Here is a 25,171-nt window from a genome sequence, read left to right as displayed (position 1 = left end):
GCAGGTGGTGTACTATTTTCTGAATGAGGAAAAAGGCTCAAGAAGGATAAGTAACCTGCCCAAAGTAAGTAAGTAAATGGGACCAGGATTTGAATTCAGTGTTTTCTGACCTCAGAACCATCTAGATGTGATTGTTACACATTTTTAATAATAAAGTACTTGTGAAGATGATGCATGATGAGTCCTTGATGTTGATGACCGTGGCTGTTCTGCTGTGAAATTGAGCTCTATAGAGCATCTGCTGGCAGGGCTGGCGTTTGTTGTTCTCGGTGGGAGTGAGAAGTTTCTGAAGGGCTTTTCCACTGGAAACCCTTAAAAAAAAAAAAGCCACTTCCCTTCTGCGGACCCTGCTCTTTTATGCAGGTTTTGGTACCTTCTGCAAAGGGGGTGTGTGTGTGTGTGTGTGTGTGTGTCTATGTGCTAAGTCACTTCAGTTGTGTCTCTTTGCAACCCCATAGACTGTAGCCCACCAGGCTCCTCTGTCCATGGGATTCTCCAGGCAAGAAACCCAAGGAGTGGGTTGCCATTTCCTTTTCCAGGGTTCTTTCCCGACCCAGGGATCGAACCCGCAACTCTTAACCTCTCCCTGTATAGGCAGGCAGGTTCTGTACCGCTAGTGCCACTGACATCACTAAAGGGTCTGCAAGGTGACGAATGGGTTATTCTCTCCTTCCAAGCCCTGGCTTGGCTCTCCAGCAGCCCTTTACTCAAACTGGCCATGGGTAAACTACATTCTGCTGTGGTGCAAGGGGACTGGATGGACCTTGTCGGCGTGTGTATTTTTTTTTTTAAGATTTATGTATTTTTTGGCTGTGCTGCATCTTCATTGCTGTGTGTGGGCTTTCTCTAGTTGTGGTGCATGGGCTTTTCATCAGGGTGGTGTCTCTTGTTAGGTGCCTGGGTTCTAGAGCTCGAGGGTTCAGTAGTTGTGGCTCATGGGCTCAGTTGCTCCACAGCCTGTGGGATCTTCCCCGGCCAGGGATCGAACCCTGGTCCCCTGCACTGCAGGAGGATTCTTAACCACTCGACCACCAGGGAAGCCCTGTGTGTGTGTTAACATACGACCCCCACACACGTGAGGGGAGACTCAGCATGGCCATCTCCCCAGGGCTCCTCATCAACAGTCCGCTCCCCACCTTGGCATGTATTTCATCAGGCTGACCCAAACATACTGTTTTACTTTGTTTATATTTTAATTAAAAACATTTTTTTTTTTTTGTCCACACCACACAGCACGCGGGTCCTAGTTCCCTGACCAGGGGTTGAACCCGAGCCTCCTGCAGTGGAAGCATGGAGTCTTAACCACTGGACCCCCAGGGGAGTCCCATAATCTTCTACTTTAGTGAACATGTGACACACAGCAAGCAAACAGGAAACTACAATCTGTTTATATGGAACTAGTGTTGAGGTGAATCACTGATATAATTCCCTACTGTTAAAGCAGGTTAAAAATCCAGGTTTTGTTGCTTATTTCGTATGAGACCTTGGCCAGGTTTCTTTGTATCCTTATGACTTAATGTCCACCTCTGTAAAATGAGGATAATGTCTTCTAACTTACAGGGTTCTGAGGATGTAAACTTTAATGCATGGAAAGCATTGAGAATAGTGCCTGGTGGATAGATGGTACCTTATGAATGTTCGCTATTTTATAGATTTAAAGCAATAAGTCACTATTTCCAGGGCAGTGGTCCTGTTACTATTTCATTGTGCCTCAGGGAAATCTTACATTCTTATCTCTGAGGGTTTCAGTGAATTGATATCACTTTTACTTCCCCTTGTAGATGAAGACATCTCTGCGGTCTCTAGAAAAATAGGAAAGTTTATTTGAGCCCCAGGAAGACGGCTGCTGGCTTTACGGTCATGTTTTCTCACCATGGCCATGTCCCCTTGATCACCCAGATGTAGTCCCCCATTTAAGCCTCAAGAATAGGTTCTCCCCCGTCTAGAATTGGCAGTGTGTTCATAAGTTAGGACTTCCTGGTGGCTCAGGCGGTAAAGCGTCTGCCTACAATGTGGGAAGCCTGGGTTCAATCCCTGGGTCGGGAAGATCTCCTGGAGAAGGAAATAGCAACCCACTCCAGTACTCTTGCCTAGAAAATCCCATGGACAGAGAAGCCTGGTAGGCTACAGGCCATGGGGTCGCAAAGAGTTGGACACGACTGAGCGACTTCACTTGCAGTTTTCCTAAGTTATTACTCTAGCAGCAGAAATCAGGATTAAAGCATCCTGGCTGTCTTTGTGGACTCTCCCGCCCTCCTCTTGTTGAACTTGCGCCTTAGCTGTGGTAGTTACAGCCTGTTCACAGTTCAGTGACCCATGTTGAGCACTGACTCTCCGCCAAGCCCTGTCCTAGATCCTGTGGAGGGCATACTGAACACCACTGCAGGTTTTTGTGGCTTGGGTTTTCAGAGAGCGTTCAAGCAGGAATGACTTTGAAAGAAATCATCTCATCCAGCTCTTTCAGTGTAGAGAAGGGAGCCAAGACCCAGGAGAGTCAGTGACCTGCTTACAGCCCAGAGACTCAGAACAGGAGCCAAATCCTCTGACTTCTGTTCATCCTACAAACCCAAGGACAGCAGAACCAGAGGTGTTCTAGATAGGTAGTTTGTAGGCAAATTCTTGGGTGGTTTCCCATGACCCAGCAGAGGAAAGCCCAAATCCCTTTCCAGTTGCTGATCTCATGTTTGGGACCCTGGTCACTGACTATGGTGGAAAAAACCTTAACAGTTTTGGAGCTAAAGATGCAATGAATCCAGTTTAACTTGGGTCTTCAATGCAGTTGAATATTTATGGTGAGTCACCCTTTGTAAAAAAAAAAAAAACAAGTCCTTGGGAATGACTTACATAATACAACTGCATAACACAGCTCGAGTTCCTGCGGGCGCTGCACGCGTGCACACCTCCAGCCTATGGACTGGAGAATAGCTAATGCCTTACAGACGACACAGGACACCCTCTGAAAGCTCTCTGCCATCCCAAGTGCATACTGTGACAGTGGCAGTTTGGGAGCTCTTTTTTTATTAGTTGCATACTTTATGTCAAAGCAGAGTTCTTCCCGTAGCTATTACCGTAGGGCTTTGTTGCAACTTCAGTCCACTGATATACTTAATTTTTTACATGTTAAAAAATTACTTACTAATTCATTTTATGTGACAATAATTGTGTTGCCCGTTGACATAAATAATGGTTTTATGAAATGTAAATTTTTCAAGCCAGTCAGTGCGATGAGATGCATTGTTTTACACTTTTGTAATTCTTTTTAATGTTGACTTAATAGAAGACAGCTGAGTCTTCAGGTCTGCTTTTCATTTACTCTGATGCAATATATTGTTTTGGTTGAAGTACATGAAGAAGTTCCAGCTTCACAGATATGTGGTTGAAAAGAAGGAACTTGTATACCCTTATAAGTTTCCTGGAAAGCTGCCAGAAAGTCTCTGACCACACTTGGAGAACTACTTAACTTTTTTTAAAATTAATTTTTATTGGAATATAGTTGCTTTACACTGTTGTGTTAGCTTCCACTGTACAGCAAAGTGAATCAGCCATACATACACATACATCCGCTTCCTTTTGGACTTTCTTCATATTCAGGTCACTCCCAGAGCATTAGGTAAAGTTACCTGCGCTATAGGGTATGTTCTCTTTAGGAATCTGTTTTATACATAGTGTCAGTAACTGTATGTGGGTCAATGGCAACCTCCCAATTCCTCCCACCCCACTTTAAAGTAACTCTCCCTGCCCTGTATCCTCATTCATTTCCCTCTAGGGAGGAGTGTTGAATTTCCTGATAGGTGGTTTGGAGAAGAAAATGGACGCTTTTCTTATGGTTAAAGTTAGGATTCTTCCTGTGTGCTGATAGTGGTGTATAAAGTAACGCTATTAAAACAACAGCAACTAGAAGCAAATGATTTGACGCCAGTTCAAGATAAGTGTTTGCCTGTAGTGGTGGGCATTAGGGAGAGGAATACTATCTCATGTGGGGGACCCTGGGGCTTCAAAGCTTTCCATAGTGTTCTGTCTCTTGGGCTGGGCATTAGATATGTTGGTGTGTGTTCTATTATCTTTACATGATAAGGATATTTTATAGACATAATTTAAAGAGAGCTCTGGTTTCTAGCAGTTGGGGAAACAATGAAACTGTTTTTTCCCTCATTCAGTCTCTTCTGCTTTTTTGGCTTGGCCTGTTTGAATCCTTCCAAGTCTAAAAAAACACCTGTTTGGATACATGAGTTGTAACTCTATCCATCACAGTTACTTTTCACTTCCTGCGCTTGTGTTCACCTAAGGGCTAAGGCTTATGATTCCCTCACTGTTGTAAGAATCAGGAAAATCAGAAACTCTCAAGCTCACTGTGGGGCCAGAGTTGTGAGAGAGCTCTTGGTGTGCGAATGGTCTGGTGGCGGTGGCCCCCATGGCCTTCTGTGTCATGTTGATCTTGGCCCACAGGGCTGGATGGTTGTTTTGCTTTCTGCTAGATAATAGACTGGTTTTGTGGTCTCAAAAACTAAAGTCGTGCTTCTTGGACAGGGTAACACTCTGTTTGACTTGGACTTGGATCCATTCCTCTGTCTGTTGTGTCTTCTCCTTTGGCTTCATATTGTTTACTTCTGTTTTGATGACTGATTGCTTCTAGTTGGGTTTTATTTTGGAGCCTGATATCTACTCTCTGTGGGTGCTGGCATCCTTTTCTTCTTTCCCCATTGTGAGTGATAAAAGCCCATGATTTAAGAACTAGAGAGTGTTCATGCACCCTTCCCCAGCAGCCCCTGTCCCCTCATCTGTGTTACAGAAGATGAAACCAAAGCAGAGAGAAATGGTACTTGCTGTCATTTCAAGTGGCTCCTAGCTCACGTATGGTTGCAAACCCTGATAGATTTTTGGTGTAATGGCTAAAGTAGCTTTTTATGTGTGGGTGCTTACTTGTTTTAAGGTCGGTTAAGTCCAGCTTCATGATGTAATGTGGAATGAGGTGGAGAGAAGAGTATAGTATTGTAAGTAAAGAAAGCATATTTGGTGGGACAGAAATTTAGATCATAAGAAAAAGCTTAAGAGAAAGCAACCAACAACTTTTATTGGAGGGGGAGAAAATGGTATTAAATAATATGTGCCTTTGAATTTATTAATGTTTGATTTTAGAATGCTTTGCCATTTGTTGCACTTCCAGAAATATTACTGTCTAAATATATGACATTTGAGTATGGTTTCCTTGGGTCTGTTATTAGTATTAACTAATACTATATTAGTAATAACCTCATGGATTGTTGGGAAATCAAAAAGCAGGTGTCTTGTGTTGATACCACCGTGGCTGGTGGTTTGAGCATGTGTTCCAAATTGTGAGCTACAGACAAGTGGGTGTCAAGGAATGTGGGTGCAATTAAAATGTCTTCAGAATGGGGAGTTGAAGTAAATCTTAAGTGGAATTGCCAACGAATGGCTAGCTCGGGGTAGGCGTTAGAATCATGTTCATTTCCCTGAGGGTAAAATTATCACTAGTTTTAAAAGTTTTATTTTTTAATATAAGCTCAGACGAAGTGGATAATGGCATTCCGTTGATAAATCAGGAGAGAATCGTTTTCTCTCTCGTCTAATCTGAAATCCCTGGGCGATGAGCCTTCCCCTCTGGACAGGGTGAGGGAATGAATCTGGAAATGTTCTCTCATCCCCAAAGGGGCATCTTTTTTGAGGATAGTGAGGTGGATGTCTTGCCAGTTCCTTGCACATGGTGGTAGGGGTCCAGAAAATACTGTCTGTGCCCTGTTCCTGAAAGCTTCGTGGCAGTCCAGCCACACGTGTGCACGTTCCTCAGTGCTCTCTGAGAAGCTAAGAAGGAAGTGATGGGAGCTTATCCGACATGTGAGCCGTGTGGTTTTAATCTGTCAGGACTGCTGACGGCATCCTGTCTTTCCTCTCTGCCTCCAGTGCATCTTCTTTGCATCTTCTGTGTGAGCTTCGGTTGCTTTTTCTCTGCAGCTGGCTTTTTTTTTTTTTTTTTTTTTTTGCAGCTGGCTTTTGTAGCACCCCCAGAGAAAACAAAGAAGGGAGGCTGGATAATCTTTGCTGCTTTTCGGGCGAGCAAGGGAGTGATGGCTGTAGGCTGCTTGACTTTAACTTACAATCTTCCCATTGGATGTGTTCCTTCTGTGTGAGAAATACAAGAATGTGCTCAACAGCTGGGGGTGGAAAGGCATTTCTTCTCAGATCCTCTCTCCCCTTGCTGCCTGCTTCCCCCCGCCCCTGAGTCTTCCCATCACTTTCTCTCTCTGCCCCACCGGGTGGGTTCAGGCACAGGTGTTGTGGGCCTGCCTCCCCGGCTTTTACTGATCTCAGGAGATGGCAATGTAATGTGCTCATGTGAGGCTATGGATGTCCCCCAGTGGCCAACACACACGTTCCATTCTGCGGTTTATAAAACGGTTGACCAGAAGTCGCTTTTGTCGGCTCTCCGGCCTTGCTAATGCAGTGGCGAGCGCTTTGGAAGCAGCCTGCCTGGCTTTAAACCATCACTTACTTGCTGTGTGTCCCTGAGCAGCTAAATCTCTGAGCATCAGTTGCCTCAACTCTAAGATGGGAATAATATCAGAGACGATGATGAAGATCAGTGAGATCACCGTAAAGTGCCCAGTATGGTGCCTGGCACACACACATATATTTATCTGTGTGTATATGTGTTTATCTGTTGTTGTTTAGTTGCTCAGTTGTGTCTGACTCTTTTGCGACCCCATGGACTGTAGCCCGCCGGGCTCCTGTGTCCATGGGGTTCTCCAGGCAAGAATACTGGAATGGGTAGCCATTTCCTCCTCCAGGGGATCTTCCCGACCTAGGGATCAAACCCACATCTCCTGCATTGGCGGGATGGTTCTTTACTGTTGAGCTACCAGGGAAGCCCACATATATTTATATAAATAAATATGTATATTTCCTGAGACCAAGTGTCCTATACTGTTTAGCTTCATGCACAATGAGTGACTTCCTCGTGCTGAAAGTGAAAGTCAGTCAGTCATGTCCGACTCGTTGCGACCCATGGACTATGTAGTCCATGGAATTCTCCAGGCCATAATACTGGTGTGGGTAGCCTCTCCCTTCTCCAGGGCGTCTTCCCAACCCAGGGATCAAACCCATGTCTCCCTCATTGCAGGTGGATTCTTTACCAGCTGAGCCACAATGAAATACTGGAGTGGGTAGTTTATTCCTTCTCCAGTGGAATCTTCTTGACCCAGGAATCAAACCAGAGTCTCCTGCATTGCAGGCAGATTCTTTACCAACTGAGCTATCAGGGAAGCCTTCAAAGTGCTGGGAAGGGATCAAACTGACGCATGTGGCCAGAGTGTTACTGTCTATCTTTTCTAATTACCAAGGGCCATCTTCAACCTCACTCCCTCCATCACGAATCCCCCAGCTTGAAATGATGCTCCTTCCTGCATGGCAGTTATTTTGGTTGGGAAAGACAGGGGAAGACTGTTAACTCCGTGAGATCTGATTCTCTGCATTTGTTCATCCTAAAACACAGACCAGGCTAAGGGTGACATAATGGTAAGTGAAGTTCAAAGTAAGACACATAAGATGGGGCTCCTGTCCTCAGGAAATTTGCATTCTTCCAGGGGCCTGGACCAGTGGAAGACTAAGTATAGTGCTAGGTCCAGGATGACCCAGATACAGTGACTGCTTGTAGAATAGAGAGCAGTGGCGTCTCATTCAAGGAACAGGGAAGGCTTAATAAAGTAGGTAGCATTTTGCCTGGGGCTTTAAGGATGAGTAGGATTTGACAGGTGGAACTGAGGATGAGACATTCTCTGTGCAGAGTTGGGTGTATTTGAGAAGAGTCAGCTGTCCAGTTTAAAGTCTAGGTAGGTGGTGGTGGACTTGAAATCTGGAAAAACTGGTCTGAATGCTGCCTCTGCTTTTCAGCTGAGCTGTGGTTTCCTCATCTATAAAACGGAGCCAACAGTATCTACCTCAGAGTTACGAGGATTAAATAAATGGGAAGATGTTTTAAAGGTCCAGGTGTGGTGTGTGGCAGAGAACTGCTCAGGAAATTATTACGTAAATGATGGTTGCAGTGGAAAAGAGAAGGGAAAAGTTAGAGGACAGGCTCCTCTGCCCATGGAATTCTCCAGACAAGAGTGCTGGAGTGGGTTGCCAATTCCTTCTCCAGGCAGTCTTCCCGACCCAGGGATTGAACCTGGGTCTCCTGCATTGCAGGCAGATTCTTTAGTGTTCAAACCACCAGGCTGTAGTGGAAGGAGGATGGTATTGAAAAGCTTGAAGGGCAGTCCAGTATGGCAGCCTTGGTGTATCTCATTCATTTCTGCTCAACTGTACACTGTGGTGGTCTTTGTATACGAGTTTGGTGATTGAGTTTTGGTTGATTGATCAAAGGAAATGTTAGAACTTTCTTGTAGTTCTCTGGCTAGAAAAGTGGTAGAGCCTGTTTCCTCTTTTCCTACTCTGAATTTTTTTTTTTTTTAAGACTTCGCAAGCGCTGAAAAGCGAAAACTAAGGAAGGAAAAAAAAACTAAAGAGAGAGAGACCAGTCAAAATAACCATCTCTTGCCTCGACACCCCCAGGCTCTAAGCCATCCCTAGAAGCGCCTGTTTTTGCCGCACCCTACTCTGAATTTTTAACCTTCACTATTCAGGTATTCTGGGCTTCCCTGGTGGGTCAGTGGTAAAGAATCTGCCTGCCAATGCAGGAGACTCAGGTTCCAACCCTGGGTTGGGAAGATCCCCTGGAGAAGGGAATGGCATCCCATTCCAGTATTTTTGCCTGGAGGATTCCATGGACAGAGGAGCCTGGTGGGCTACAGTCCATGGGGTCCCAAAAGAGTCGGACACAACTTAACGACTAAACAACAAAGATTCAGGTATTCCAGGCAGCTTTGAATTCATACTTTTAAAAGATATCAATCAACTTTTCCATGTTGATCCCAGAAACGGAGATGAAAGAGGAGGTGCATTTATTAGTGTTCTAATCTTCTTGAGGATTAAACCTTCATTCACGCCACTGTCCAGATAGAGCTGGTTTTACAGTGTGTATTGCTTGAGTATTTGGGCATGCCAGCAGCCAGATGACTTGGGGCTGTCACACTGCCTTCTGAATTATTAATATTTGGGCTAAAGAGTAGGTAGGAAGTTGGACTGAGAAGGAATCCTGGGGTAGAGCTCTCAGGCCTTATTTCCTTACATTTGTGGTTGCAGCTGCCGCACTGCACAAAACCCACTCCTGGTAATAACCAACCTAAGTATGTCCAGTTGGTGCAATTGTGGCCAAAGGGGCTTAACTCTGTGTAGCCATGATTACAGTAAGATATATGGTCTGACCCTCTCTATGTGGGAGGGATTTGAGGCTTGGATCTTTCTCAACTCCAGAGGGCCAGAGTTGCTCTTCTTGTTTTTGCCAGTGTAATTATCACTTATTTTCCCTGCCTGCCTTTCATTTTCACTATGTGAATAATAATTATTCTAATGAACCACTAAGGCTCTGGAAGAGGTTAATGGCTGTGACTTGGATCAGTGCCGAAGACTTTTGCTAATTCTGGCCTTTCACCGCCGGTCTCATTGAACTTTCTCAGTTTCTTCTTCCTTCAGAACGTATGAATTACAGCAAGGGTCTCTTGCCAAGCTACAGTCTTTCAAGTTTCGATTTCAGCTTAATGCTTCCCTGTAATCATGCTATCAAAGACTGTCAGAAACATGTTCCCATTCACGGATCCCACAGCTCTTCATTTGTTAACCTAGGAGCATTGAAGTGGGGCTGGACCCCATCTCAGTGATGAATCTGGGTTGTCGACCCGACCCCTTTGGGCTTTGTGGGAACAACATCGAGGAAACGTAACCTTCGCTGTTGCATGTATTTTATCATCTAGTTTTGAAAGCTGATGGGAATTTGTAACAGATTGTTGGATGTAGCAGAGGTTTCCCAGTATCTGACTTGGGTTCTTGTTGATTCTTCAGAAATAACGTGATGATGATGATAATGAAAATGGCTCTTTAAGAGGCTCTGGAGGGACGGAGGGGACTGTGGGAACATTCTTCTGGGACAGCCTGTGAAAAGAAGGTTTGTTTTGCATTAGCTGATCAAGACTAGAAAGCCAGCCTCTAAAGCCATCCAACAAGAGGAAACTTTTGAGAGTAGAGGATAATTTTAATGTGGCCTCTTGGGTCTGCTTTCCTAAGCGCAGCAATAGGTGTGGGGAAAAAAACCTTGCACCAGCTTTCTCTTAGAGCTAAGCGGTCTCTTCTATGATGTGTGTCTTCTAGAAGGCAGAAGATTGTCTTCTGCTGGTGGGAGTATTTATTTATTTTAGGGATTAATTGGTTCTATTTTTTGAGAAAGAGAGCAGGGTAGGAAGAAATAAGAAAGCTTTAGTTTGATTAGGATGGCAGAAATTGTGGCCATAGTTAAAGGAGTCAGTCTATTACTTTTTCTGCAAGATACACTTTTTTTTTTTTAATGTTCTGAAGGACGTTTGCATCAAATAGCTTACCACTGGAAGATTGCCCAGGCTGGTAATCTGGGTTAAAACCTTGGCTAGCAGGCAGTACTGTATCCAAGATCCCTTGGGCCGCTGCTCTCGTGGGAAGATCTATTCAAAGTGCACTGGGTGGTAGGGAACAGAAAAATCTTTCTTGCTCTCATGATGTGATCGTCTAGTGTTTGTTACTCCTCCCTCGGCACTGGGACACCCAGTGACAGATCCTGGACATGTGTATAGTTATGTTGCTTAGATGTGTGTTTGTAATGCTTCACTTTAAGGGTTATTTCCAATAGACTAAAATGTGAGCCAGATTTATTTAAAGTCTTATATCCTCTACACTGAATTATTCTTTGCCTTTTCCAATTCATTGATTTCCAGGCCCATGGGACCTCTTTCTTTTCCTGCTGCCTCCCCTGACAGACTCCATTTCTTTCTCTCCTCCCATCTGCATTCCTTCTCTGCAGCTCAGCTCAGTTCAGTTCAGTTGCTCAGTCGTGTCCGACTCTTTGCCGCCCCATGGACTGCACCACGCCAGGCTTCCCTGTCCATCACCAGCTCCCAGAGCTTGCTGAAACTCCCAGCATCAGGGTCTTTTCCAATGAGTCAGTTCTTTGCATCAGGTGGCCAGAGTATTGGAGCTTCAACTTCAGCATCAGTCCTTCCAGTGAATATTCAGGACTGATTTCCTTTAGGATGGACTGGTTGGATCTCCATGCAGTCCAGGGGACTCTCAAGAGTCTTCTCCAACACCACAGTTCAAAAGCATCAATTTTTTGGCACTCAGCTTTCTTTATAGTCCAACTCTCACATCCATACATGACTACTGGAAAAACCATAGCTTTGACTATCTCTGCAACTGACCATATCTATTTCATCTTATCATGAGCTAGATGAGGTCTGACCCCTCTAAGATAAGCTTTACTTTCTTGCCGTGGTCCATGTTGCTTTCCATTGGCTCACCCTGATAACCTTTGTACTGTATTTCATCATCAAACAGGTCACAGTCATCTTCTGTTTTGTCTAAACGACTTTTCTCCCAAATAATGCTTAAGTTCCTTAAAAAACTTTTGCATTTCCTAGAATTCTTGTGATGTTGCAGCCCCCCTAAATGTTTGCAGAGTTTGCTTTTGTTGTTGGGGAAGACTTCCTCCAAAGGCAAAGTGACTCTCCAGCTAGTTCGTTGTTAGCTGCCTTATCACTTTTGCTGTAAAAGAGGGTGGAAATGCCTTGGTAACCTGATAGAGATCTAGTTTACTGTGACTGTTTTTTTTTTTTTTTTTTTTTTTTTAACTAATTTCTGTGTTTTTCCTCCCTGGAGACTTGGTTGTGTTTTCAGTTAGGGAAGTGCTAACGTTCACTATTTTATTCTATCTTAAAATGACACAGGAGAACATAGGAACATTTTAGTGCACAAAAGTTTTGGCAGAATCTTAAGGTGGCCCACGATCCAAGCCCTCGGTTTCCATGCCTTGTATCCCTCCAGAATTTGAGGTATGAGGGGGTAGTCACTCCTTTGATGAGCTTATGTTAAGGCACAGTTGACTCAAGATACAAAGGTTATCCTGGGGGGGATCTGACTCAAGCAGTCCCTTAAAAGGGACTGGACTCTTTCTGAAAAAAGAGTTTTGAAATAAGAGAGGGACATGAGGGGCTTTCTGTTGCTGCCTTGGAAAACAGGCAGCCATATGGCTAGTGACTGTGGATGACATTTTAGAGCTGAGCGCAACCCCAGCTGACAGTCAGCAAGGAGAGGTAGCCCTCACTTCTACCTGCAAGGAATTGAATTCTCCCAACCCAAATGAAATTGGAAGTGGAATTCCATACCCCCCCGCCCTCCCCCTCCCGCGCCCCCCCCAAGCTTCTCAGCCTGGCCAGTGTGTTGATTTCAGTGATACCCGCTCAGGGGATCCAGCCACGCCATACCCAGGCTTCTGACTTACAGCACCGAGAGCTGATGAATAGGTGTTGTTCCCAGCCACCAGCTTTGTGGTCATTTGTTGCATGGCAATAAGAAACTAAGATATACCCCAGGTGAATGCAGACAACCTCTCTTCCGTCCTGATCACATTTCAGCCAGCACTGAGATTAAGATGTTACATTTACCTTAGGAAGGCTTGAGGTTTTTGGCCAGGATTTTTTAGTAATATTGCAGAGTGGTATCAGATGTTAATTTGTATGTTTATTTCCTAATAACATCTTTACTGGCTCTTGGGTCATTTTTGGTACAGGCTCTCAATTTTCAGGGCCTGGAAATGAATCCTTTCCCTCAAGAACGTTCCAGACTTTCCCAGTGGCTCAACGGTAAAGAGTCTGCATGCAGTGCAGGAGATGCAGGTTTGATCCCTGGGTCAGGAAGATCCCTTGGAGCAGAGCATGGCAACCCACTCCAGTATTCTTCCCTGGAGAATCCCATGGACAGAAGAGCCTGGTGGGCTACAGGGTCCATAGGGTCACAAAGAGTTGGACACAACTGAAGTGACTTGGCAGGCATGCAAAGATGTTCCAGATCAGCCTGGATGAGTGAATGAAGATGCTTTGGGAGGAGATCCTTGGTGCTTTTATGACTGCTGTAGAACAGGCTTGGGTGGTTTTTTTCTTTCTCAGAGACTGCCATTACGTGGTCCTTATAGTCACTGAACACCCCTTCCATTTATCAGAAAGGGACAGAAATAAATGGTGTCTTTCAAAAAGGAAGTGGCTAATTGATATCCGGTGATAGAAATGGTGGCAAAGGGAAGGAAGTGTCCCATCCATGTTTCATTTTTTGCTGATGAATACATTCAGTGAATAGAAGTATGTGAACCGTGCCACATGATTTCTCAGACAGGAAGGATGGAGGAATTGATGTATGAATACGAGGAGGAGAACTGTGCATACGGAGTTGAGAACGAAACTTCCAAGTGATCTGGACCCTTAAATATCTTAGACCTCCTGTGCATCACTGTTTTGAGAAAGCTTGTCTGGAAGATCTAGCATATTGTAAAGGCAGGACATGCCTGAGTGCTCAGTCGCTTCAGTTGTGTCTGACTCTGCAACCCTATGGACTGTAGCCTGCTGGGCTCCTCTGTCCATGGGATTCTCCAGGCAAGAATACTGGAGTGGGTTGCTCTGCCCTCCTCCAGGGGATCTTCCTGACCCAAGGATTGAACCCCTGTCTCTTACATCTCCTGCATTGGGAGGTGGGCTCTTTAGCCCTAGCGCTACCTGGGAAGTGAAAAAGGCAGGGCAGAAGGCCCAAAAAAGTACCACACAGCTGTGTAAATTTGCATGGTTTTCTCCCCTGCAAGGTAGGTGATGTGTTGGGAGAGGGTGGTGGGCTCTGGGATCCCACTGGAAAGCTGAGGGTTTGGAGATGGTTAGTGACTCTCCTCCAGGGTTTTTTCTTTAGCTTTCCTTGGTGTTGGCTGAGCGAAGGGCTTCTCTTTATCTTGGGGCGAGAGTGGAGACAGAGTGGTATGAGGGAGCAGCTGTAGCATGTGTTTCTAATCAGATCGTGCCTTTCTGAGTATTCTGGCCTTGTCACATTGCTCTCCCCACCTCCCCCCCAGCACTGCTGAATTTGTGAGAGTCCCTGGAATGCACATGTGGGCCCCTTCATTCCCAAACAGGAGACTTTCTGCTGATCAGCACTTTGTAACATTAGGCTCTTACAGGCATTAGTCACTTGGACTCAAATAGAAAGATCGGTCTTTGGAAACTTCAGAAAACGTCTTTTGCTGTTGTCATTAATTTTTGGCATCCAATTAGGTTTAGCCTTTCAGAATTTACGTGGACTTATAGAAAAGAAACATCGTAAGGAAAAGAAAAATACTGCCCCTTCTTACAATTTGGGGATCATCACACTTGGTAGTTCCTGGCTGCAAGGCTGTTTTACTAATAAGCCAGCTCCCCACCCCCCTCCTTCTGCCCTTCCCCCCACCCCCCCAGGACCCAGGGCTGTGGGCAGCAGCTGGGGGCTTTGTTGACTTCACATATCCATTTCTGGGGTCTGCTTTCAAGCAGTATATGTCCCAGTTGTTAAGGTGAGAGATCTGATATCTAATGGGACAAAAGTGAGACCATTTATCACAGAGAAGGCAGCAAGATGTTGGAGGAAGTGTGGGCAAGGACTGTTGTCTTTGAGAGGAGGAGGTAGAAAAGACAGAGAGGAACAGAGGCCTGGGTGGAGGAAGATGAGGGCTGTGTGTCCTCAGGCTTCACTCAGCAGTAGTGTGCTTTCTAAGCCTCATGGAGTCTGGTGGGGTGGGCCAGGCGGTGGGTGTTCCTGCCCCTCTGCCCGGCCCCATGTGTTGCGCTGGACCTGCCTCATCTAAGAAAGAGGAGGTCGGAAAATACAATTTCCTTGAGACATCACACTGGATACAAATCTGGGTGAGGTTTAACAGGGGTGATGTTAGGAAAAAAGGGCTATCTGAGTCCTGGATTTCCAGGCTCAGAAAGAGAAATCAGCTGGTAGAATGTATGCACTCTTGTCAGTGAAGAGTGCTGGGTGCGAGAGGTTCAGCCAAAAAAGGGCGATGGGTGGTTATTACATCTAGGCTCAGAGGAGAAAATCTAACCTGACACTGACAGCTTCCCGAAGTCTTCACTGTCTGATTCGGAGGACAGTGGAGGGTTTAAGACGATTAAAAGTAGACTTTTTTCTTCTGCAAGGGGGTGGAGGCCTATACATTTATGTAGGTTTTTAACAATATGCACACAAATTGATGTTATCCTGGAGGCCTCTAATTACCTTGGAGTAGATGAGGTTGCCAAGAAAATGAGAGGAAGGACAGATGTGAATTGAGAATGGGGGGTAGGGTGCATTCCACTTTCGATGTTGGCTTTGAAGTACCTGGACTGTGGATGCCCAGGAAGGAGGCAGGGCTGCAGGTTGTGACTAGGGAGTTGTTAGCCTGTGATTGGTCACTAACATCGTGGGCAGGATGAGATCATCCAAGAAAAGTGTGTCAAAAGAGCTGAGGATAGAGAATTATGTTAATTAATTCTTGCAACAGCTTGGTGAGCTAGTTTATTTTCGACTTGACAAAATTGGCATAGCCACTATAGAGAACAGTGTGGAGGTTCCTTAAGAAGCTAAAAATAGACCTACCATATGATCCTGCAATCCCACTCCTGGGCATATATCTGGATAAAAGCATAGTTAAAAAACATACATGCTCCCTAGTGTTCCTGGCAGCACTATTTAAAATAGCCAGGGCATGGAAGCAACCTAAGTGTCTGTCAGCAGAGGAATGGATAAGGAAGATATGGCATATATGTTGCAATAGAATATTATTCAGCCATAAAAAGGAAGGAAATAATGCCATTTGCAACACCATGGGTAGACCTAGAGATTGTCATACTGAGTGAAGTAAGTGAAGATATACGACAGAGAAGGACATAATATCACATGTGTGGAATCTAAAGAAGTGAGACAAAGGAGCTTATTTACAAAACAGAAATAGGACATAGAGAACAAACTTATGGTTACCAAAGGGCCAGGAGGGATAAATTAGAAGTTTGGGATTAATAGATACACACTACTGCGTGTAAAATAGACAGACAACAAGGACCTATTGTGTAGCACAGGGAGTGGTTTAGTCTCGGAGCTGTGTCCAGCTCTTTTGTGTTTCCAAGGACTGTAGCCCGCCAGGCTCCTCTGTCCTTGGAACTTCCCTGGCAAGAAATACTGGAGAGAATTGAAGCCATTTCCTTCATTATACTCAGTGTCTTATAGTAATCTCTCATGGAAAAGAATCCGAAAAAGAACATATATATGTCAGTGTGCTTGTTTATGTGTGTGTATGTGTATAATTGAAGCAATTGTGCTGTATACCTTTAGCTATCACAACATTGTGAGTTAGCTGTATTTCAGTTTTTTAAAAAGTTGGCAAAACTAAAGCTGAGAAGTTAAATGACTTACCCCAGGTCACCCAGATAAACAATGGAGAGTTGCCCCAAGTCTCCCGACTTCATGTATCAAGTACCTTCTACTGTCTTATTCTGATTTTTTTGCTTACTCTTCATTGCTTTCTATGTGACTTGGTTCTGTTATTAGAAAAAATAAATACTCATATTTCATCTTACCACCCACCTATTAGCTGCAATAAAATTATAGTCTTAGCCCCTTTGAAAAGATTTTTATTATTGTTACATTTCCTGATTTTTAAAATCTAATATTTATTTTCTGCTATAAAAATGTGAGGTTTTTTTAAAATAATAATTCTAATGTTAACAGAAACATAGCAGTAAAATTTCCCTATAATCCTGAAATCCCCAAAGAAAACCCTTCCACTGCGTTAGTTTTGTTAGGATTTGGAAAAGCAAAATTTGTCCTTCCGCTGGGCGTCTTTTGGAGACAGTTGCTTAGAGACGGTACTTGATATTGGGGCAGTTACTCAATATTAATCAAGATCTTTTCTGGTTATTTGGTGTTCTTTCAAGGGTGGCTCCTGGGTTGGTAGTTGAAGCTGACGTCCCTGGCTCTGTGACTTAGGTACTGGCCCCTGGATGCCTTTTTTCTCAGTCCCGACTTCTTGCTGGATGCACTCAAGTTCTTTCCTCATATGGTTTTCCTCTGAACAGTCCGCTCTTCTTCCTGGCTGTCTCTTCTGCTGCTAGTGTGAGACAATTTCCTTGGGGGCTTTCTTGGCTCTGATTTTGGGATTTTGTAGTATAGATGACAAGCGGAGTAGCAAATGTTGTCCAAGTCATCCTTAAAGAACGCGATCCCCGTTGGTAATGAGATGCTTCAGATGTTTTATATTATTTCATATTATGGAAGTGACCCTAGCCATGCCTAGCCCTCAAAACAGCTCAACGCAGGCTTCATAGTTGTGGTTTGGGTTGATACTTTGCATTCCAGTGTTTTCCTTTTTTGCATGAGAACTAAGGGCGTTTCCCATCTTCCCACTAACTTTCCTGTCTTTACAAGAGAATATGAAACCAGTTGAATGCTCTCTAGAATGTATTTAGATAAATGTATGTATTTACAAAAATAAACAGTCAGGCACTTGGGTAGAACCTACTTCTTGGGCAGTTTGTGAGGCCAGGATTTCTCCAAATACTGGGAGGTGGCTGGTGCTCAGTCAAGATTTTTTTAAAAAATAATTTTATTTATTAATTTTTAAATTTTTGGCTGTACTGGGTCTTCGTTGCTGCATGGGCTTTTCTCTAGTTGCAGAGAGCAGTAATGCATGGGTTTCTCATTGTGCCGGCTTCTCTTATTGCAGAGCATGAGAAGCTCCAGGCCAGTGGGCTTCAGTAGTTATGGCATCTGGCCTCTAGATAGCAGGCTCAATAGCTATATATGGCACAGGGCTTGGTTGCTCCACGGTATGTGGGATCTTCCCAGACCAGGGATTGAACCCATATCCCCTACATTGGCAGGCAGATTCTTTACCACTGAGCCACCAAGGAAGCCCTCAGTCAAGGGTTTTTTGTGAAGAAAAATAGGTTCTTCTCTTTGACTGTTTCCAGCTGGGTGGGATCTATATTAAAACAGAGCCTGAAAAAAAAAAAGACTAATATAATGAAGGGATATGTACCTCTCCTCTGAGTGAGCATCTTCTTTATGGGAAAAGACAGAGTAAAGGGAGTATGCCCCACAGTTTCATCTCAGCTCTGTTTAAAATTGGACATTCATTTTCTTAAGACTCGAATCTTCACTGTTTCTACCTCCTCCCATCAGGCAATGCTGGGCAAAACGACTCTTTGTATTCTTCTGAATACATAAGACTTGCAAGTCAACTGACCTTAGGAGTTGTCTACTAAATTAATATTGAAAAGTACTGCAGACCAAATACATGTTTTTATATCCTAGAAGCTGGTGGATTCACTGAATGGATAACTAGTTAATCATATGAGTTGGAAGGTTGCATTGCATCTTGCAGTTTCAGTAGCTTATGAGTATACATATGTGACTGTTTTTGATTTTTAGTAGCCGAGCTGCAAAGCTCAGGATCTTATTTCCCTGAGCAGGGATTGAACCTGTGCCCCCAGCATTGGAAGTGCACAGTCTTAACCACTGGACCACCAGGGAAGTCCCTGTGACTATTTGATTAACATTGCTGTCTGTCTCATGTGTTCCATGAGTTACCTATGCTTTGTTTTCTCACCATCATCACCTTAGCATTTATCGCAGTATCTAGCATGTGCTAGAATTCAATAAATAATTGTTGCATGAATGAAAGCATGAAAAAAAGATTTGCTTCTCTTCGTGAAGACAGATGATTAACTTACATAGAAGACTTTTCTGTGTTTTGTCTTGAGGCTATAAATCTACTTTTTGAAAAATTTCTGGGAGACTGCAGATATAGCTGAAGAAAAAGGTAGTTTTTAAGCAGGACAGTTATAGGGAGTGGGTCCATAGTTAAGCAAGCAAAAATGAAAAATATATGTGGAAAACACTGGGATACACACAGGTTTCTGTTATGTTTGGAGTTGACTAGAGTAACTGACAGAAACTCCCTTTTTTAAGGGTCATGTAAAACTTGAGCCATCTTAGATCTGACAAGGGAAGATATACTACCAAGTTTTTCCCCTGTGTTGGCCTTTCCTCAAGCAAAAGGACAGATTTAGATTTATGCATCTCTGATTTCCAAACTCAAGAAATCTTAGAATTAGCAAACCAAAGGCATTGTTTAGAGGTCATTTGATTAAATCTCATTTTACAGATTGACTTGGATCAATATAATTCATTCTCCATAAAATGAGGCTTTGCGAAGAATGTAATTTCCAGCTGTCTAATACATAATAAAGTTTTATCTCTTAAATTTAAAAAAAAATAGGCAGAATCTTTCTAAACTTCAATTGTAATTTCTGTCTTTAAAGGCAACAAAACCCCAAAAACATAAAAACCCCCAAAATGAAGTCTAATTGTTTTCAACAAACATGAAAACAGATACAACATATCACCTTGGTAACATGCTCCCCTACTCCCACTGGCTGATTAAGATCAGCAGATGTAGAGGACCTGCTAACCACATCTGTGGAAGCCTTTGGTTTTAAAAGGCACCCAGTAACTTTGGGTTAACCCTTCAGTTTGAATATGGTGAATAGAATCCATCTGGGTACAGCCAGTTTGTTAATTTCAAGAGGCTGTGGGCTGGGCTAAAATAGAAAGAAGAGTGAAGCTGAGGAATCCTTAATGGTTTCCAGCCCTGGAGGATGTTGATGCCTGCAAACAGGAATGGAATTCTGTGGCTTTTCCCGCAGATTTGTAAATGAGCATCCTGTTTAGGGTGGGTTTTCTTCATGCTAGAGTCCCATTCTTTCTTCCGTGTTCTTTTATCCCCCTCTTTGTTCATACCGTTAGTGGTTCTTCCTCCCTGGGTAGTCTGAGGGCTTTGCCCATCCGCAGAGTCTCCCAGCATGAAGTGTGATGTGAACGTTGCTAAGTCGTCTCTGACTCTTTGGGGGCCCAGCAGCAATAGGAGAGCTCCTCTCTTCATCCCACCTAATTCGGGGAAAGGAAACCCAGGTTTCCTGAAGACCTATTAAGTGCTGGCGCTCCCATATGTACCATTCCCTTAGTTGCTTCCAGCCACCTTGCCAAGTGGACCATTTTTACTGATGGAGGAACGGGGACTAAAAAGGGTAGGGATTCAAACCCATGGCTATCTGACTCCAAGCTTTGTGCCATCCAATTTTTGACTAAGCAAGATTTGGAAATGTGGAACATATTTTAAAGCAGCACTCAGAATGTAGGTGTTGGTGCACATTCTTATGTAATTTGTTTTATAATTATTTCCATAATGAAGTCAGCTAGACATCTTCTGCAAAACTTGTTGACTGTAATCTTCAAGAGTACCCACTTTCCTAATAAAGTAACCCTTTGGGCAGAAGATAGTGTTTATCTGGCAGGTTCTGCAGGCTGGACTTTTATTTTCCTGGTAGGTTTGGAAAACTCCAGCCTTCCTGAAAGATAGCCCCTGAATTTCCGATGCCAAAAGCTCCCACTCCTCCTTTGTCATCCCACAGCATTTCTCTCTCTCATCCTTAATACTACTTGTGTCCTATCTCTACTGCTACACAGTAAGCCTCTGAAGGGCAGGAGGAGCATTTGTCAATGAATAACAAAAGTAATGTATTTTTGTTCCCTTAGTGCTTTGAGCAGTGTTTTTTTGAAAGACTGTGAAGAGATCTGGGAAGAGAAAAATGAGGTTGTCATGTTAAAGACTGGTTATTTTACACTATAGAATTTAGTCATAACTCATTTCAGGATGGATTGGGCCTAGAAATCATCCCAAGTACAGCCCCTCCCGAGGTAGATTAGCAAATGGAGGACTGAATCAATTAAGGTCTTATAGTTACTTGCTTGGTGGCTCCAAGTTGGCACTTGCATCTCAAAAATGGTCCAAAATAAGCCTTTTATTATTGGCTTCATGTGCCGTAGATGCAAAAATCAAAGTCTCAGCATTGCCAGGACCCATGAAAATATACTTAAGAGCTACTTGCCAATTCTAATTTTCAACTTCCACCTCTTATGGTTGCCAGAGAATTATTTTAGAGAACTTTTTTTTCTTTCTAGTTTAATATATTGGCTTTCAATAGTGGCTTAAATCATTGTATTGTCTACCTAGGAACTTAGATCTTCATGTGGTTAACAGAGACTCTGGAATCTGACCTCCTGGGTCCACATTTCAGCTTCTCACCTTATTGACTGTATGACCTTGGGCAAGTTACTAAACTTTGTGGGCTCAGTTTTCTCATCTGGCAGTTGAGACTGGGTAACAGTAGTTAACTACCTCATAGAACTGTTAAAATTCTTTAGTTCATTCATGTTTAAAGCTTTTCTGGAACCTTGATCAATAAATGCTAGCCGTTATATGGTGGTAGAATGCCAGATTGCTCTAACCACCTTTATCCACTCATCATTTTTCCTTTTATTGATAAAGGGAGCATTTACTGAAATTCACCTTGAGATTTCATAGTCAAGACAAGGGTGTGTGTTAGTTGCTCAGTCACATCTGACTCTTTTTGATCCCATGGACTGTAGCCCACCAGGCTCCGGTATCCATGGAATTCTCCAGGCAAGACTACTGGAGTGGGTAGCCATTCCCTTCCCCAAGGGATCTTCCTGACCCAGATTTCAAACCTAGGTCTCCCGCATTGCAGGCAGATTCTTTACCGATTAAGCCACCAGGGAAGCCCAGTAAAGACAAGATTGGAGATAAAATTTCTATGGGATGTGGAAGGTTGGGATGTGTTGGAGGCTATAAGATCCTCCCAGATAGAGGAAATATCACAATATGAATAAAGTCTGATGAGGAGAAACCGGGGGCTCTCCCAGGAACTGTAAGTAATTCCATTTAACTACAGTGGAAGGTCCTCCTCTGGGAGGAGTGGGAGATTCGACAGCAATAGAGATTTGAATCAGCCTACAGAAGCTCCTGAGAAGGCAGAGTAAGAAGTCTGGATTGAGGGCCTTTGAGTACCAAGATCCCTTTGGCAGCCAAGTAGAGTGAGGGAGGATTAGAGGGAGTGGGATCTGGTTGGAAGGCTGCTAAATTAGTGAGAATAAATTCGAGGAGGGCGCAGCATTAATAACACTTTGAAATGAATGAGACGGGTGGGTCTCAAGCACAAATTAGTGCCGTTAAGAGAAGTAGGAAACCCTGGAGTAGGGGTGGGTTTGTAATCAAGGAAGATGATTTCAAGTTTGATGAACAATGTAAGGTACAAGTAGGACAACCTGGGAGAACTGGCCCTGGGGTAGAAATTCAGAACTGGAATGCAGACAGAGCTCAGTACCAGACAGAAAATTCTGAGAGTCGTTGCTAATATATGATAGCAGTAAAGAAGGAGAATATCTGAGATTCCCTGCGATCATATCTAGACTCGAGCCCCACACACATTCTTTGGGTCGAGACAGCTAAGGCATAAAGCTACAGGCGTGGTACTATGAGGTGCAGAGTGCAGGAATTCATTTCACCTGCTCTGTATGAATTAAATAGACTCCTCTCATATATCCTGCAGTGATTTTAGTGTGAAAGCCTGTTCGTGAACCAAAGGAGGAGCCTCCCATTTCCCACTGCCCCATCACCCACCGCTGGGCAACAGCCCTCAGGATTCCTTTAATGCTGGGCAGTCCTCTAATGGACTTTTGAAGTGGCATTATAAAATTTACATATTTTATATGACAAAGAAGACAGAGACGTTGAAGACATAAATTCAAAGTAAAAAAAAATTTTAAGACCAAACTGTTTTATAACCTTTCATTTTGTATGTGGTTTTCAGTGGGTATAAAAATACTCAGTGGGTGTGTGGGTGGTTTCTCGTGTTTTGGAAATGGTGAGAATATGAGATGCTGAGCATTGGGTTCTGGGATGAGAGCTATAATTACTAACTCTGATTCTTTCCCCGGATTGGCTCCTGGGTGAATATCTGAATCTAAAAACCCAACAACCATCCAGAATCCAGAGCAATAAACCACTCCATCCTCCCCCACCCCAGAAATTAAGAGAATTATTGTGGCAGAAAAGGAGAGGGGCTGTCGGGCGGTAGTTCTTCCTTGCCTGGTCTCCTTTCTTGCTGCTTGCTGACTGCTGAAGGCCGGGGCGCATCAGGAGAGAGGCTGGTGTGATGGTGTCTCCTCGCCGGCTACGCACTGCACAGCTGTGGTGGAAAGAGTTCTAAATATAACCCAGACTCATTTCAGATCTCCTCCTTCAGTCTTGGCGGATGTGGTAAACACCCTAAAAATACCTGCTGCCTGAACCTTTGAGGTATCTGAAGAGGAAAGGGCAGGTGGTAGCCTGGGGGCCTTGAGGTGGTGCTGGGAGGCCTGGCCAGGCACCAGAGCGGCTGCCGCCGGGGGCCGCTCCCCAAGCTGCTGGGTGCGCTGTCGGCCAGGCCATCCTGCTCAAGGATAAGAGCCCACTCTTGAGTCTCATATTCACTGTTGGCAGGTCTCAAGGAGGCTATTCATAGCCTTGGCATCTGTTCTCTGCACCAGTGACCTCAAACCTGCAGCTGCCACCATGGTATTCAGGGAAAGTGGTGGTGTTTTCCAACCTTACTTCCCAGAATCAGAATTTGAGCGCTAGCAAGGCCCTCAGACGTCATTTTGTCCACAAAGACCTTGCACTAAAATCCCAACATTTAGGGAGTCACGTTTCTCCATCTCTTTAGTAATTGAAGTGATTTGGAAATGGAGTTTCAGCCTTTGAGTATTCAAAGACATCACTCTCATTATTGTCTAACACATATAGGAGGATATCGAAGGCCCATCTTTTAAAAACTATGGGCCAGTTGATTCTGTGCAAGGCTTTTGCGTCTTTATTTAAAAATGGAACTCTGAGGCTCATTTTCTTACCCCCAATTCAGTATCTTGAGTGTAAAACTCATTGGCAACATAGCTAGACACCAGAAAGACTTTTAATAACTAGTTTCTGGAATCCCATACTGTAACTGTGGTTCTTAATTGAAGGGCCATAGGTAGCCTCTGTTTTCCTGGGAAGAAAGGGTTTTACAAATGATCTCCAATACCTACAGAATGCATTCAGCATTGTGGAGGAAGTTAGCACCATATAATAATACAGCCTAAGTCATCCAGCTTTTAAAATGTGATAACTACCCTAGCCCCATTCTCTTTCAGTAGACTCTTGAGCAGGTGTGGGGAGTGCAGAGCCTGTTGGCGAGAGCACGGAGGCCCCACAAAGCCTGTCCAGCTCATGCTAGAGAAGGAACCAAGCCCTGTGTTGCGCCATTTTCAATAAGTTCAATATGGTGGTTACAGAATTTCTGCATAGTAACGGGAATGCATCCTCCACTATGAGCTTCTGAAAGCTCCCTCCTGTGTCTAGAAGAGAGTCCTTAATTTTTTCCCTCTGGGTTGAAAAGTTTTCTTGAGTGCTTGAGGCTGTCTGAAGGGTTGGAGTTTTAGTGTCACTTAGAGCATGTCGGTATCAGCCACCTCTGGAAAGCGTATTTCCCCTGAGGCGGCGCACCTGTAACCATACTTGAGCTGCCTGGGAGGGAGATGGTGTACTTCGGGAGTCGGTGTGGTTTTGTGGAAGGAGCATGGCTCTAGAGTTGGTCATTTCAGTTGTGTAGAAGCCAGGGAGGGGGTGGGCGCAGAGGGGTCGCCGTTTTCCCCGTGTGCCCAGAAGAGAGGACGGGAGAGGGAGGGGGACCCAGGTGGTGTCGTCATGGGTTCTCCAACGTTTCCCCTCTGACATTCCAGAATGAAGAGCTTCGAAACTTATCCCTTTCTGGCCATGTTGGATTTGACAGTCTCCCCGACCAGCTGGTCAACAAATCGACTTCTCAAGGATTCTGTTTCAACATCCTGTGTGTTGGTAAGTGACTCATCGCTTGCTGCTGAGCAACGAGTCTGACTCTTAGGTGTCGGCAGGTGACTGTCAGAGGGGCATGTTTTGGGAAATAAGGGGAATGATATTTTTACTCTCTTGTTATCTGTAAAGCAAGACAATAATATCTCCATTCCATGTATGTTGCACAGTTCTTAGGTTGGCCAAGAAGTTCATCCTGAACAAACTTTTTGGCCAACCCAAAGATAAAGACATATTTAGATAAAATGCTTTGTAAGTTTCGTAGTGTTTCTTAAATTGTTATCTTTGTTTATGTTACATAGTCGAGCAATGATCAGTTTAATATTGCTGTTGAATCACTTATTTTAATTTTTCATAGAGGAGGGACTTAGACCCTAACTAGACAATGAGTAGTCAGTCATGTCCAACTTTTTACAC

General features: G+C 44.0%; 1 protein-coding gene across 8 annotated transcripts in view; it reads left to right on the top strand.

Moving 5' to 3' along the window:
• SEPTIN11 (septin 11) overlaps positions 1-25,171 on the top strand; it is a 94,264-nt gene that overhangs the window by 23,318 nt on the left and 45,775 nt on the right. For all 8 annotated transcript variants that reach the window (XR_011484585.1, XM_020894686.2, XM_020894685.2 and 5 more), the window contains exon 2: positions 24,646-24,760. Coding sequence is in view for 7 of the 8 variants with exons in the window: in XM_020894686.2 (XP_020750345.1) it covers positions 24,646-24,760 (115 nt within the window). In the remaining variant the exon portion in view is untranslated. The remainder of the gene's footprint in view (positions 1-24,645; positions 24,761-25,171) is intronic.

The sequence above is a fragment of the Odocoileus virginianus genome, chromosome 29 (assembly GCF_023699985.2).
Source record: "Odocoileus virginianus isolate 20LAN1187 ecotype Illinois chromosome 29, Ovbor_1.2, whole genome shotgun sequence".
In the NCBI taxonomy this organism is placed as follows: domain Eukaryota; kingdom Metazoa; phylum Chordata; class Mammalia; order Artiodactyla; family Cervidae; genus Odocoileus; species Odocoileus virginianus.
The sequence above is the reverse complement of the archived record's forward strand: the minus strand, read 5'-3'. Positions and strand labels throughout refer to the sequence as shown.